General features: G+C 53.9%; 1 protein-coding gene across 2 annotated transcripts in view; it reads left to right on the forward strand.

The window, feature by feature from the left end:
- The window catches only part of TRIM8 (tripartite motif containing 8), a 16,674-nt gene extending 14,110 nt beyond the window's left edge, over positions 1-2,564 (forward strand). For both annotated transcript variants that reach the window (XM_025395647.1, XM_025395648.1), the window contains 3 exons: positions 360-391; positions 524-639; positions 1,001-2,564. In XM_025395647.1, coding sequence (XP_025251432.1) covers positions 360-391; positions 524-639; positions 1,001-1,608 — 756 coding nt within the window. In that variant the 3' untranslated portion in view covers positions 1,609-2,564. The remainder of the gene's footprint in view (positions 1-359; positions 392-523; positions 640-1,000) is intronic.
- Positions 2,565-16,341: the final 13,777 nt, after the last annotated feature.

A 16,341-nucleotide genomic window follows, 5' to 3' on the forward strand; every position in this document is an offset into this window, starting at 1 on the left:
AAAAAAAAAAAAAAAAAAAAAAAAAAAAAATTTCCAAATTCCAAAACACATCTGGCCCCAAAGACTTGAGCTAAAACAGTGTGGGCCTGCAGAGCCCTTCTTCTTGGGTAGCTATCTGGATGAAGTTATAGATGCACAGAAAGCACTTAACAATGCCTGGGTCATGTGGCAAGAGCTCAGTAAATGTTAGCTCTTCTTCCGCAAATGGCCACCCCAACCCCTGCCACTTTCTGTCCAGAATGAGAGGATCCACCTGGCCTGGGGGAGACTCTCGGGGGGCAGCTTTTGTCTTCCCCTCTCCCCGGGCTCTCCCTGGGCTGCCTTTTCCACTGACTTGACCCTTTTCTTTCCCCCAACAGAACACCAAGTCTGTGAAAATCCTGATGGACAGGTGAGCTGGTGGCCCCAGCCCTCCCAGGGGCACATCCTAGGGAGGGCAGGGGGACCAGGCCCATGGCGGGGAGGTAGGGCGGGCTCACCGGTGATGCCTCCTCACAGCAGATGCCCCGTCCACTGCCCCCAGGACCCAGACCTGCACGGGCAGCAGCCTTTCCCCCCCTAAGATCGGCCACCTGAACTCCAAGCTCTTCCTGAACGAGGTGGCCAAGAAGGAGAAGCAGCTGCGGAAAATGCTAGAAGGTGAGGGTGGGGTGTTCCGCCGAAGGGAGACAGGGCCCTTTGGGGAGGGGTTCAGCGCCAGAACTTTCCCTCCAAGAGGCAGTGTGGCCCAGTCTGGGAGACCTGTCCTCATATCCTGGCTTTGCCACTTGTAGCTGTGGGACAGTGGGTAAGCAACATGACCTCCCCAGCCTCCATTTCTTCAGCTTAAAGTGGGGATATAACTATTCTCTACCTCCTAATTGTAGAGGAGCAAGCATCACCTGAGATGTAACATTCTCGAGCCTCTAGGTGTCAATGGTCCCCAGGTCCAACCCGGGGAGAGGAGGCCTAGGTTGTTTGGGGCGGGAGCTTTGGCGACTTTTGCCCCAACTCTCCACAGGCCCCTTCAGCACGCCAGTGCCCTTCCTGCAGAGTGTCCCCCTGTACCCTTGTGGCGTGAGCAGCTCTGGGGCGGAAAAGCGCAAGCACTCAACGGCCTTCCCAGAGGCCAGTTTCCTAGAGACGTCGTCGGGCCCTGTGGGCGGCCAGTACGGGGCGGCGGGCACAGCCAGCGGTGAGGGCCAGTCTGGGCAGCCCCTGGGGCCCTGCAGCTCCACGCAGCACTTGGTGGCCCTGCCGGGCGGCGCCCAACCAGTGCACTCAAGCCCCGTGTTCCCCCCATCGCAGTATCCCAATGGCTCCGCCGCCCAGCAGCCCATGCTCCCCCAGTATGGCGGCCGCAAGATTCTCGTCTGTTCTGTGGACAACTGTTACTGTTCTTCCGTGGCCAACCATGGCGGCCACCAGCCCTACCCCCGCTCCGGCCACTTTCCCTGGACAGTGCCCTCGCAGGAGTACTCACACCCGCTCCCGCCCACACCCTCCGTCCCCCAGTCCCTTCCCAGCCTGGCGGTCAGAGACTGGCTTGACGCCTCCCAGCAGCCCGGCCACCAGGATTTCTACAGGGTGTATGGGCAGCCGTCCACCAAACACTACGTGACGAGCTAACGCCACGCAGGCGGCGGGGCGCTGGGGAATCTTCCTCCCCGGCCCCCGGGCTCGGGAGTTATGCATCCAGAGACCTGCCCTTCTACCTTCCTCGCCTCCCCTCTTCCTCATTCCATTGCCCCAGGTCTTTTCCTTTTGGATTTTGTTTTGGTTTTGGCTTTGTTTCTGATTTTTTTTATTATGAATCTCCTGGACGCACAGGTGACAGTGGGAGCTGGCCTGGGCTGGGACCGCAGGTGGCCCTGGAGATGGGAAAGTGTCTGTGTCAAGGCGCTGAGCTCTCTTCTGTCTCTCCTTTTTTCCTCTACTCCTTCCCCTTCACACCCCCGTGGCTGGAAGGAGCCTTAGCTTCCCTGAAAGCTTGGGGGTCCCACCCTTCTTACCCTGCCCGGGAGGAACGCCCAGGGTTTGTTTCTCCTCTTGTTTTCCTTTTGGGCAGTTTGATCACTGATCGAGTAAGGAATGACCTTTAGATTGTGGGACTTTTGTTTTTGTTTTTTATTTTTTTAAACCAAGAATGATTTCTCCTGCTTCCTTCTCCTCACCATCTTCCCAGACGGAGTTCAAAGGCCACTTCTCAAGCAGCTTTTGGCACCTTCAGCCTCAGAGTGGAATCTTTTAAAGACAGGAACCCTATGTCCAGGAAAGGGGAAAAGGAACTTTGCCAATGATAGTGACCACATTAAAAGCAAATAATAATAATATTAATAATAATAAAGAGAAATAAAAGAAATAATAAAATAAAATAAATAGCACAGCCCTTGTTGAGGTCAGCAGGGAGGAGGGGCTGCCCGGAGTTGGGTCCTTGCCTGGATTTTGACACAACAACTTCCTGTAGTGAGCACTTTGTATGAATCGTGGACTTCCTGTTCTCAAGGCGCAGGTATTTATTCTGTAATCTGTCTAGAGCACACACCAAAATCCAACCTTCTAATAAACATGATGGCGCAGTCCCACTCCCTGCCTCGCCTGTTCCCCTGTCCCCCCCGAGGCCTGGGATCAGTGTGGGGAGGGGCCCCTGCCCTCCTTGCCTTGATTTTGCCCCCTGGGTCCAGCTGGTTCCAGGCCTGTGAATGTCAGTTCGTCAGGCACTGACTCCGTCTGCTCTTGGCCTTGGGTTCATTTGACAAATATTTGCCCAGGGCCTCCCAGGCCCAGCCCCATGCCACCTGGGCCCTGGCATCTCTTTGAGGCTCTGCCAGTGTGCTCTTAGCTGAGGACAAAGGAGAAACACCTTTCTATGGGTCTTGTGAAGTTTACCTCCTTCAGGCCACAAATATTTGAGTGCACACTATGTGCCAGGCACTGTGCAGGGCTGCAGGCATAGAGACAGAATGTCATCTAGCTAGGCCATGGCCCCCATAGGGAGAGGGGACCACTCGGGTCCATACTTCCTTTGGACTTGGGGCTTTGGCCTTGGGAGAGGTGGAGGTGAGGTGGCAAGATGAAAAAGACATCTTGTCCCCATCCACTTCGGCAGAGCTCCAAGTCTCAAGCATGTCTTGGGAGCTTGTTAAAAGGGCTGATTTCTTGCTATGGCTCACGCCTGTAATCCTGACACTGTGGGAGGCCAAGGCAGGCAAATTGCTTGAACTCAGGGGTTTGAGACCAGCCTGGGCAACATGTCGAAACCCTGTTTTACAAAAAATACAAAAATTAGTTGGGCTTGGTGGCGCACACCACACCTGTGGTCCCAGCTACTCTGGGACTGAGGTGGGAGAACTGCTTGAGCCTGGGAGGCAGAGGTTGCAGTAGGCCTAGATCAAGTCACTGCACTCCAGCCTGCGCAACAAAGCAACAGAGCAAGACCCTGTCTCAAAAAAAAAAAAAAAAAAAAGAGAGAGAGAGGTAGGGGCGCTGATTCCTGAGGCCCAGCTTAGACTCATTGGGAATCTCTGAGAGCCCAGGAATTTGCATTTTTAATTCTATTCTGACACATCCTGGGGTTGGAGAAGTGCTGCCATCGGGGTGGCCAGGGTCCTCCCTGCTGCTTGTCACAGAGGCCACTGTGGGGAGAGTAAGCTGGGACACCCCAAGGCCCTTCTCTGGAGAGGGACCTCATCATCAAAAGGCTCCAGTTGTAGACATGCTCTGCACGGAGCTGTAAGTCCACAGCCCATGTACTTCTGTACTCTGCTGGGTGACTAGCTGTCTTTCCTCTTGTTTGAGCAGAATCAGGGCCTGAATGCCAGCTACCCCAGGAAACCCAGGACAAGGCAGAGAGCCATGTAAAGTCCCATGCTTGCCAGGCACAGTGGCTTAGGCTTGTAATCCCAACACTTTGGGAGGCCGAGGCGGGCGGATCACCTGAGGTCGGGAGTTCGAGACCAGCCTGGTCAACGTGAAATTTCATCTCTACTAAAAATACAAAAATTAGCCAGCATGGTGGTGGGCGCCTGTAATCCCAGCTACTCAGGAGGCTGAGGCAGGAGAATCACTTGAACCCGGGAGGCAGAGGTTGCAGTGAGCCGAGATCGTGCCACTGCACTCCAGCCTGGGTGACAGAGCCAGACTCCATCTCAAAAAAAAAATATGTCCCATGCCAGTGGTCCAAGCCTCACTGACCCCTAGCCACCCCTCCCCTCAGAAAAATAAAGGGTTGCCAAGCACGTTGGCTCACGCCTGTAATCCCAGCACTTTGAGAGACCAAGGTGGATGGATCACTTGAGTCCAGGAGTTCAAAACCAGCCTGGGTCACATGGTGAAACCCAAAAAATTAGCCAAGCGTGGTGCTGTGGGCCTGTGGTCCTAGCTACTCTGGAGACTGAAGTGGGAGGATTGCTTGATTGAGGCTGGGAGGTGGAGGTTGCAGTGAGCTGAGATCTTGCCACTGCACTCCAGCCTGGGCAACAGAGCAAGATCCTGTCTCAAAGGGGAAAAAATAAAGAAAGAAAAATAAAGACTTTGGGGCTGGCCAGACCAAACCATAGTCATAGTCTTGCTAACTGCCTCCGCCTTCCTGCCCTGTGCGAGTAGAGGATGACTCGGGTGGAATGGTGGACCCTTGCTTCATCGTTCCCTTCCCCAGTGTGGCAGGGAGCCAGGAGCTTTATGACAACAGCTGGCCTCCCCCTTCCCTCCCTGTGCACCTGTTTGGGGCTAAAGGGAGTGGGGAGATGGCTGGAGCACAGTGCCCCTCCAGCCCAGGGTGCAGGATGCCTGGGGACAGGTGGCAGTGGACAGTCACTTCACTCCACTGACATCTGCTTCTGTCTCACCGTCCCTTTCTCCAGTTCCCAGGAACCCTGGGACGTCCCCCATGCCAACAGTTGGGAGCCAAGACAGAAAGCTGCCCAATTTCTTTCCCACTTGGCCTAGTTTTGTTTTGACTGAGGGGAGAGGCCCTTTCTCCAGGTGCGTCAGTCCACTGAGATCTGATATCTGGAGGGGACATTCTGGTGGGAATGGGATGGGCTCGAGCCCCTCCACGTCCCAGCTTTGAAGCCCACCCCGGACAAACACACGCTCACGCACACATCTATAGGTGAAGCAGCAGCTGCCCAGAGTTGGCTTGGGGGGATCTCTAGGCAGCCAGGGAAGCAGGGAGACACTAACCCACCCAGCTGTCCCCAGCCATCCAGCTGTCCCTGGCTTTGTAGGAGCAGCTGTCACCCAGCCCCCAAAAGGGTCAGGGGCAGAGGAGGCCCAGCAAGAGCTGGGGCTGCCCCAGGGAACAGGCTCACTCAGAAGTCATCGGAGGGGCCTTCTCTGCCCTGAACTGGTGGCCCCTTGGAGAGCTGGCTGCAGCCACAGGTGCCCCAGCACACGGCCCTCCCCTCCTGCCTTCCCCCAGAGGCCATCACGCCTCCCCTTTCCGGGAAGGGTTGGGGATCCAACCACGTCTCCCCACCCCACAGACCTGTGGCCCAGATGTGCTGAGACTGCAGGGAGGCCACCGCGAGGGAGGGGGCGGGGGTGGTTTCCTCTGCCGCCTGCCGGCCCCAGCTCTTTCATGTTGCCGCCCTCCCCATCCCAGCCCGGAGCCCAGCAGCTGGGCCAGTCCTGCCCCCTCCCTCGGCCTCGCTCCCAGCTGTCTTTGGGGTGGGGCAGGGCAGCTGGGGAACAGCTGCAAGGCGGGAGCCTGGGGGGTAATGGGTGCCCCCTGCAACTGCCGGAAACGGTCTCTGGGCCAAGAAGGGAGTCTGAAGGTGGGGGTGGGGAGGGCGAGGCCTGGGGGATGATCAGCTCCACCCCCTCTCCCAGCGCATCTGGCCAGGAGACCCCAGCTCAAAGCACCCTCCCAGCCTCAAAGGGCACCCTGGGGTGGGAGGCAGGAGACAAGGGTGGGTGCCCTGACCCACTGAGTCAGCACCCCAGGGCCCCCTTCTCCAAGCTGAGACCCCCACATTCTAACCTCACCTCAGGGTTCTTACAGGCCCTGCTCACACTCTCCCACTCATACTGTCATTGTCACCTTGGCCTTCCTAAGGCACCCTCATCTTCTCCCATCCGAGGGTGGGGGAGAACCAATTCAATTTGCAACTTCAGAACCCAGGACCCATCTAGCCGCCTGGGGAGTTCCCTACCCCACCTCTGCAGCCTATAAATTCTGTGGGGGAGGCGGCCCTGGAGAGAGGATCAGAGGCATGTCCTTCCCTAACCTCCCACTCCAGCCTACTAAGAAATGGGAGCAGGGCTGACCCTACGAAAGTGTGGGGGGGGGGGTGAAGGAGCTGGAGTTGTGATCCCTAGGTATCCCCAGACAGACATCACCACACTACAGCTCCTCTTCTAAGGTGATCCCAGCACTTTGGGAGGCTGAGGCATGAGGATCCCTTAAAGAGACCAGCATGAGCAATATAGGGAGATCCTGTCTCTACAAAAAATTAAAATATTAGGCTGGGCGCAGTGGCTCATGCCTGTAATCCCAACACTTTGGGAGGCCAAGGCAGGCAGATCACTTGAGGTCAGGAGTTCGAGACCAGCCTGGCCAACATGGTGAAAGCCCCACTCTACTAAAAATAAAAAAAAATTATCTGGGCCGGTCATGGTGGCTCACTCCTGTAATCCCAGCACTTTGGGAGGCCGAGGTGGGTGGATCACAAGGTCAGGAGATCGAGACCATCTTGGCCAACATGGTGAAACCCCGTCTCTACTAAAATACAAAAAATTAGCCGGGCATTGTGGCGCGTGCCTATAATCCCAGCTACTTGGGAGGCTGAGGCAGGGGAATCGCTTGAACCTAGGAGGTGGAGGTTGCAGTGAGCTGAGATCGCACCACTGTACTCCAGCCTGGGGACAGAGCAAGACTCCATCTCAAAAAAAAAAAAAAAATTATCTAGGTGTGGTGGCAGGCGCCTGTAATCCCAGCTCCTGGGGAGCCTGAGGCAGGAGAATTGCTTGAACTGGGGAGGTGGAGGTTGCAGTGAGCGAAGATCGCGCCATTGCACTCCAACCAGGGTGACAGTGTGAGACTCCATAACAAAAAAAAAAAAAAAAAAAAAAGCCAGGCGTGGTGGCTCATACCTGTAATTCCAGCACTTTGGGAGGCTGAGGTGGGCAGATCACGAGGTCAGGAGATTGAGACCATCCTGGCTAGCACAGTGAAATCTCGTCTCTACTAAAAATGCAAAAAATTAGCTGGGCATGGTGGTGGGCACCTATAGTCCCAGCTACTTGGGAGGCAGAGGCAGTAGAGTGGCGTGAACCCAGGAGGCGGAGCTTACAGTGAGCCGAGATCACGCCACTGCACTCCAGTCTGTGCGACAGAGATTCCTGTCTCAAACAAACAAACAAAGAAAAACACACACACACAAACAAAAAATTAAAAATTTAACCTGACTTGCTGGCATGTGCCTGTGGTCCCAGCTACTCAGGAGGCTGAGGCAAGAGGATCACTTGATTGCTGGAGGATCCCTTGAGCCTGGGAGGTCAAGGCTGAAGCACCACTGAACTCCAGCCTGGGTGACAGAGCGAGACCCTGTCTCAAGTAAATATAATAAAATAAAGTAAAGTAAAGTAAAATAAAATAAAAGCCTGGCATGGTGTCTAATGCCTGTAATCCCAGCACTTTGTGAGGCTGAGGTGGGCTGATCGCCTGAGGTCAGGAGTTCGAACCAGCCTGGCCAACATGGTGAACCCCTGTCTCTAATAAAAATACAAAAATTAGCAGGGCGTGGTGGTGGGTGCCTGTAATCCCAGCTACTCGGGAGACTGAGGCAGGAGAATTGTTTGAACCTGGGAGGTGGAGGTTGCAGTGAGCCGAGATTGTGCCACTGCACTCCAGCCTGGGTGACAGAGCAAGACTGCGACTCAAAAAAATAAATAAATAAAATAGCCTCCCTGCATGTTTTTGGAAAATTCTTCCTTGGAGAAGCTTTAGAAACAGTGGTCTCCAGAACCCAGATTCTGGTACTGGTTCTAGAATCCTCTGAATCCTGTTTCTTTTTGTTAAGAGGGCAAGGAATGAAATTGAGAGCACTCTTAGATTGTCGCTGTCTTTTTTTTTTTTTTTTTGTGGAGATGGAGTCTTGCTCTGTCTCCCAGGCTGGAGTGCAGTGACGCAATCTTGGCTCACTGCAAGCTCCGCCTCCCAGGTTCATGCCATTCTCCTGCCTCAGCCTCCTGAGTAGCTGGGACTACAGGCGCCCGCCACCACGCCCGGCTAACTTTTTTGTAGTTTTTGTAGAGACGGGGTTTCACCATGTTAACCAAGATGATCTCAATCTCCTGACCTCGTGATCGGCCCACCTCAGCCTCCCAAAGTGCTGGGATTACAGGCGTGAGCCACTGCACCCGGCCCTAGATTGCCTCTGTCTTATACTCTGTGCAGAAGAGCTGGGGCAGGGCCTGGGGTTTGGGCTCTTCCAGGGCTAAGATTCCAGAATCTTCTTTGGAGGCTGGGAGGAATGGGAAATACTTCACAGTATGGGGCAGAGTCTGCTAGGGTTGGGGGGGATCTGCCTGGACCAGGAAGGGGCTGGTCCCGAGAACATGAGCTTCTTCCTTCAGTTTCTGTCGTTCTTTCCCAACTCTCTCTCCTTCCACCTGAATCCCAAAGTCTGTCTTCCCTTCCAGGACAGCATGTGTTCCAACTCTGCTGGAATTCCTGCACAGCCCACAACCTCAGGATGTCACTGTCACAGTGAAAGTCCTTCCACATAACCAATAGAAAGCTGATGGATAGAGCTCTGGTCTCTACTATATCTATTCTCTCTCTCTTTTTTTTTTTTTTTTTTTTTTTGGAGACAGTCTTGCTCTGTCATCCAGGCTGGAGTGCAGTGGCCTGGACTTATCCCAGAGCTCTGCACTAGGGGGGGTCTTCGAATGTTTCCTTCACGAGAGACCAGTTTTCTTTCATTGTTGTGTGGTTAATGCCTCTCAACTGTAGCAAACTGGGATATTTATGACTTCTCCTTGCACCAGATATTCAATAATTGGCTCTTTCTTGAGGGAGAACCCATCTGCTCTGTGATATAGAATTTTTATTATTATTATTTACACTGAGGCAAGCAGGGGGTGTGATATGTGAGGTGGTATGCAGCTTGTAGCATGGGGGCTTAGAGATGGCACAGAATGGCCGGGCGCACTGGCTCATGCCTGTAATTCCAGCACTTTGGGAGGCTGAGGCTGGTGTATCACCCGAGGTCGGGAGTTCAAGACCAGCCTGGCCAACATGGTGAAACCTCGTCTCTATTAAAACTACAAAAATTAGCCAGGAGTGGTGGCAGGCGCCTGTAATCCCAGCTACTCAAGAGGCTGAGGCAGGAGAATCATCACTTGAACCTGGGAGGTGGAGGTTGCAGTGAGCTGAGATCACACCACTGCACTCCAGCCTGGGTGACAAGAGTGAGACTTTTGTCTCAAAAAAAAGAAATGGCACAGAATTCCATCTCAGAAGTAGAATGCGGTGAGGGGTGTTCCAAGAACTGAGTGTAAGGGTGGTGTGAACTTCTGGTCCACCTGGAAAAAAAACAGCAGTGAATCATTTGACATCTAAATGTCCTGGGCTGGGCGTGGTGGCTCACGTCTGTGATCCCAGCACTTTGGGAGGCTGAGGCAGGCGGATCACCTGAGGTCGGGAGTTCGAGACCAGCCTGGCCAACATGGTGAAACCCCATCTCTACTAAAAATACAAAAATTAACTGGGCGTGGTAGTGGGCATCTGTAATCCCAGTTACTCAGGAGGCTGGGGCAGGAGAATCGCTTGAACCCGGGAGGCAGACGTTGCAGTGAGCCAAGATCGCATCATTGTACTCCAGCTTGCACGACAAGAGTGAAACTCCATCTCAAAAAAATACATAAATGGGGCCAGGCTCGGTGGCTCACGCCTGTAATCCCAGCACGTTGGGAGGCCAAGGCGGGCGGATTACGAGGTCAGGAGATCGAGACCATCCTGGTTAACACGGTGAAACCCCGTCTCTACTAAAAAATACAAAAAATTAGCCGGGCGTGGTGGCGGGCACCTGTAGTCCCGACTACTTGGGAGGCTGAGGCAGGAGTATGGTGTGAACCTGGGAGGCAGAGCTTGCAGTGAGTTGAGGTAGCACCACTGCACTCCAGCCTGGGTGACAGAGCGAGACTCCGTCAAAAAAAAAAACAAAACAAACAAAAAAAAACAACCCCATAAATAAAAATAAATGTCCTGGCTGCCTGGTTGTGAATTGGATGTTGCCATCAGACACTATCCATGTGGACGCCTGCTGCAGGGCACTGAGCTGGGAGGGGACATGAATGCAAATGGGCAGCTTGTGGCCTAAGAGGGACTTACCAGCCACACCAAATGCCAGTCCCGCCCGCTGCAGCTCCCCAGTCTCCACCCAGCACACCATATAATGGAAGTCAGTCCGCCCACAGCCTGTGTGCTTCCATGCCCCACTGGCTTCAGACTTGCTGACCCCTCTACCTGGGCTGACTCTCTAGCCTCAAAGTCTCACCTCTGTGCAGCCCTCCTGGCCCTGCCCCCTCTGCAGAGAGTGGCTAAGGGGTAATGAGACGATGTATGTGAGTGCCAGGTCTGGTGCTGGCATAGGCGACTTTCAGGCCACCGCAGCTATCACAATGTTTATGTTCCTTTGGGCCAGCCATACTCCCATGCACTTCGCTCCCTTACTTTGGATTTTAACTAATTGTGGTTCACAGGTTAGGTTGCAAGCTGCCTGGCTTAATGTCCAACTAGCCTGTGAATGCCTGGAGGACGTGAATGTGAATCAGCTCTGATTTTTTTTTTTTCAGAGCCTAGCACAGTGCCTGTATGTTTGTTTAATTCATTCATTCATCCATTAAGTCATTATCGAGCTCCTTCTTGTGCCAGGCATTCCTTCAATGTCAGGGATATAGCAGTGAACAAAACAAACTCTGCCCTCTTGGAGCTGATCGTCTGTGGGGAAAAGCTAGACAATCAGCCCTAAAGAAGTCACCATGAGAGGCCGGGCATGGTGTCTCACGCCTGTGATCCTAGCACTTTGAGAGGCCAACGCGGGCGGATTGCCTGAGCTCAGGAGTTTAAGACCAGCCTGGGCAACACGGTGAAACCCTGTCTCTACTAAAAATACAAAAAAATTAGCTAGGCATGGTGGCGCATGCCTGTAGTCCCAGCTACTCGGGATGCTGAGGCAGGAGAATTGCTTGAACCCAGGAGGTGGAGGTTGCAGTAAGCTGAGATCACACCACTGCACTCCAGCCTGGGTGACAGAGTGAGACTCCATTTCCAAAAAAAAAAAAAAAAAAGTCACCATGAGGCCGGGCACAGTGGCTCACACCTATAATCCCAGCACTTTGGGAGGCCAAGGTGGGCAGATCACCTGAGGTCAGGAGTTCAAGACCAGACTGGTCAACATGGCAAAACTCCATCTCTACTAAAAATACAAAAATAGCTGGGCATGGTGATGCATGCCTGTAGTCCCAGCTACTTGGGAGGCTGAGGCAAGAGAACCACTTGAACCCAGGAGGCAGAGGTTACAGTGAGCCGAGATTGTGCCACTGCACTCTGGCCCGGGCGACAGAGCAAGACTCTGTCTCCAAAAAATAAAAATAAAAAAAAAAATAAGGCTGGGCGCAGTGGCTACACATCTTAAAGTGTAATCCCAGCACTTTGAGAGGCTAAGGCGGGCAGATCACGAGGTCAGGAGATCGAGACCATCCTGCTAACACAGTGAAACCCCATCTCTACTAAAAATACAAAAAATTAGCCGGGTGTGGTGGCGGGCGCCTGTAGTCCCAGCTACTTGGGAGGCTGAGGCAGGAGAATAGTGTGAACACAGGAGGCGGATCTTGCAGTGAGCAGAGATCACGACACTGTACTCCAGCCTGGGTGACAGAGCGAGACTCCATCTCAAAAAAAAAAAAAAGCCTGTAATCCCAGCAGATCACCTGCGGTCAGGAGTTCGAGACCAGCCTAAACAACATGGTGAAACCCTGTCTTTACTAAAATACAAAATTAGCCGGGCATGGTGGTGCATGCCTGTAGTCCCAACTACCTGGGAGGCTGAGGCAGGAGAACTGCTTGAACCTGGGAGGCGGAGGTTGCAGTGAGCTGAGATCGTACCACTGAACTCCAGTTTGGGCAAAAGAGCAAACTCCGTCTCCAAAAAAACAGAAAAGAAAAAGAAACTGAGGCATGGAATGTTCCTTCTATGTGCTAGGTATGTGAAACTCCATCTCAAAAAAAAAAAAAAAAAAAGGCAAACAAAAAAAAAACAAGTCACCATGAGTTGGTGATAAGTACAGTCCAGGAAGGCAAAGCAGGATGGGGACACGGGGGATGCCAGGAGGGGAGGGGGTGTGGAAGTGTTTATAGGGAGGACTGGGCAAAGTCTGGTTGAGGAGATGGGAAACCTCAAGAATGTTGGGGGGCAAGATCTGGGGGATACTTGGAGCAAGAGTGTTTCTGGCAGAGAGAACCAGCACAAAGGCCTCCGGCAGAAAATGTTGTTTCAGGAACAGTCAGGGGGCGAGGGCAGCTGGAAAGAGTTGGGGGTGGGAGAGAGCAGCGAGTGATGAGGTCAGACAGGCAGTGAGGGGACAGGGCTCAGGCCATGGGAGGGGTTTTGCTTCTGCTCAGGAGATATTTGCTGGATGAAGAGTTTCACAGGGAGAGGGTTAGAGGGTACCCGACTGTCCTCTTAGGGAGGTAGGACTTGAAGCATGCCCTAAAGGAAGGGAAAACTCAAAAGAGGGGGCAGACATCCCAGGGAGGAGGTCGCTGTGAACACAGGTGGGAAAATGAAATTGTGGGGATTATGCTTGGGGGAGTAGTGAGCAGAGATTTGGGCACAAAAGCTGTGTGGAGTCCATGGCTGATAAGTCCATTAAAAAGGTTTGGGGTCAGATCAGCAGGGCCTTGAATAACAGGGTAAATGGTTTGGCTTGAGGGACCCACAGCAGCAGGGCCTCTGAAGGCATCTGAGCAGGGGACTGCATTTTAATAATGGAACTAACCCCTCGAAGGAGGAGCAGGCAGGGGAGTCCAGACCAGGCTGGGAGGCAGTGGGAGGGCCAAGGGAGAGACAGGTGGGGTTCAGGGTACACCCTCAACCCAGTCTAAGGAGCGGGAAGGCGGGTGGCTGGGTGTCCAGGTCCTGCTGCTCAGCTAAGGGATGGAAGCCTGGATTAAGCCTTCCCCTTCCCTGCCAGCTAGCCATGGGCCCCCGAGTCAGCAGAAAATCCCGGCTCCAGGGAGGAGGCGGCGTGGAGCCAGAAGCTGCTGAGGGAGCACTGGCAGCAAGATGCCATTGTACATCCGCAATCAAGATGCTTCAGAGGAAATCAAAGCACCAACTGGGGAAATGATGTGTGCACTCTCTTTCTCTCAAACACACATACAAACTTCTGCCTCCAAAATGGGTCAAGTGAAGGCTGTGGGCGTGGGTTGGGGAGGGAGGGCTGGGAGAAGTGAGGGCCTGGGAGCCCGGGAGCAGGCTGGGCCCTGGTGCCCACTCACCCTCCTGGCATAGGGGATGGCAGCAGCTGCAGGGTGGGGCGGGATGTGAGGATAAATATACACCTCCCATGCATATGGATCATGCTCACAGCTGCCCTCCTTGCTTAGTGTTCATTAGGACCAACTGTTTCAGGAGCAGTGGCAGGCGGGTGGGAGAGGGTGAGGTACCCATTCACAGACTGGGGGTAGGGGGGCTGCCTGCAGCTGTGCAGATGCCTCCCCCACTGCCTGGATCAGCATCTCAGCCCCTGAATGCCCCTTCCTCCCGCTTTCTCTTCTCCCGACCTGCTGCTATGCCAGATCTGGAGGTCTCAGGGTGGGAAAGGGGCCTGGGGCATGAGTGAGGATGAAATCCAGGCTGCATCCCCATAGGAGCTGGGGAGAGTGAGGGGAGAGTTGGGCTGGATTGGATCCCTTGGTCCAGGATGGGCTGTTGTTTACAAACCAAAGCTTCTTATCCCCTTCTTCCTAGAAGCCATTTGTAGCATTCCAGCAGGAAAACGGCTTTGGCACTGTCCTCTGGAGGCTCAAGGGAAGCCCCATTCCTATGTGACAGCCCTAGACCAGGCTTGCTCTGTGCCTCCAAAGGGAATCCAAGGGAGCTGAGGTTGGTGGACCGGCATCATTCTGCAGGATTCTGACGTCCTGGCAGCAAGGAGGGCTAGGGAAGGAGAATGCTGGCCTCCAACCCGGGAGCAGGTGCTCCAGGTGGGCCTGGGCCTGGGCTCGGGGAGAGTGCTGAAATGCAGGCCCAGGGAGGGGTCTGGCTGGTGTCACAGGCAGGGCCAAATGTAGCTATATAGCTTGTGCCCTACCCAAGGGAACTGGCCGAGGGGTCTGCAGCTGGTGCCACGCCTTGTACTCTGGTGTGGGGCATCATCTCCCACATGGGTCAGTGGTGGTCTGGGTGACAGGCCTCTCTAGTGTTAGGAATATGGCCAAGAGGAACTGCCTGTGGACAGAGCCCGTGTGTCTCCTATGGTCAGCTCTTTCTCCTCCTGCTCCAGCGGTCTGAGGGGGCTCCTAGGGCTGCACCTCCAGGGGGCTGGCACAGGGGCTTCTGAGCCCTGGGTGGGAGTGGAGGCAGCTGATCTCAGGCCAGAGCCCCAACGGCAACAGCCTCCCCAGGCCCTTTTCTTGGTTGTAAGGGTGGGGCTGGGCACTTCCTGCCCCCTCTACTGGTGGCATCCAGAGCAGCAGCTGACTCTGGGACCCCAGGGCAGGGTCTTCTGGATCCTGAAAACAGGGTGAGTGGCAAAGAGCGAGGGCCACCTCTAGCCTACCTCCCTGGGGTGGCATCATGGAATAAAATGGGCTTTCAGCAAGTGTGCTGGCAGGAATCGCAGTCAAGCCATTTCCTAGCTGTGTGACTCTGGGCAAGTGACTTAACCTTTGTGAGCCTTGGTTTCGTCATCTGGGAACTAGGGACAGTAAACGGCTATCTGGTAGGGCTAATCAAAGGATGAGACCCACTAATGACTCAAAGGAGAAGCAGTTGGCTTAGCTAAATGGGATTCCGCCTGCAACCCTGTACCTCTCAGCTTCAGGTATCCAAGCAAATTCTCCCTGCCCCCTCCTGGACGCAGCTTGCTCTCTGTAGTTCTGTCATTAATATTTCATTTCTTTAGCAAAGGCTTTTTGTCCCTGGGACACTGCTATTCACTCTGGAGGAGAAACCGCTCCGTGCAGAAGGATTCCTTAGCTCCTTTTCTGACAGCAGAGCATTACGAGCCAAAAGCAAACAGGTATTGTGGTATGAATCTGGGGCCCAGCAGTGAAACAAGCCTGGGTGCAAATCCTGACTCTGCCCAGTTCTTCCTGTGGGATCATGGGCGAGTGATTCGAATTCTATGAGCCCCATCCCCATACTGTGAATGACAATATCTACAGTTAACTGTGTCTTTGCGAGGATTAAATAAGATAACTGTGAAGTACCTGGTGCAAGTGGCTACCTCCTTAACTCTTTTCCCCTGGTCTGACACTGCGGGGGCCTGGTTGTTTGCTGCACTTCCACGCCTGTGTGTGGCTGGTTCTGGACACACACACACACACTCACACACACACACCAGTGCTGGACCAGCAGAATGACTGCAGGGAGCCAGGGCTCTCTTTCTTTCCTTCCTGCCCCTGCTCCTGGTGGCTGCAGCTTCTCTGTGTTCTGCAGTGTTGGAAAAGGAAATTACAGAACAGATTGCAATTAAGGGGGATGAGGGGGAGACAGAGACAGAGGCCCTGAGATGCAGCTTGACTGAGCGCTAAACTGTGTTTGCACCTGGAGCCAATCAGGAGCCTCTGATAAGAGCCTTTCCCACTTACAAATCTAATAGCAGGAGGTGTGGTTGGGGTGGCCCTGGGAGTCCCGAAGGGAGGGGGCTGCTGGCCTTGAAAGTCACAGAGCCACATGGGAGGGAAGGTGGGAGGCAGAGGTCTTGGGGGCCTGGGAAGGTCTGGACTCCAGACTTTCTGCCAGCTGTTATATTTGCTACCATTGATTTAGCACCTACTACTCACTGTACGGACATCTCATCTCATCCTCTTGACAACTGCACAACATGATTATTGCCTAATTTTGAAGATAAGAAACTGAGGGCCAGGCACTGTGGCTCACACTTTATAATTCCAGCACTTTGGGAGGCCAAGGCGCGTGGATCACCTGAGGTCAGGAGTTCAAGACCAGCCTAGTCAACATGGTGAAACCCTGTCTCTACTAAAAATACAAAAATTAGCTGGGGATGGTGGCACATGCCTATAATCCCAGCTATTCAGGAGGCTGAGGCAGGAGAATCGCTTGAACCTGGGAGGTGGAGGTTGCAGTGAGCCGAGATTGTGCCACTGAACTCGTTTGGGCAGAA

The sequence above is a fragment of the Theropithecus gelada genome, chromosome 9 (genome assembly GCF_003255815.1).
Source record: "Theropithecus gelada isolate Dixy chromosome 9, Tgel_1.0, whole genome shotgun sequence".
Lineage (NCBI taxonomy): Eukaryota > Metazoa > Chordata > Mammalia > Primates > Cercopithecidae > Theropithecus > Theropithecus gelada.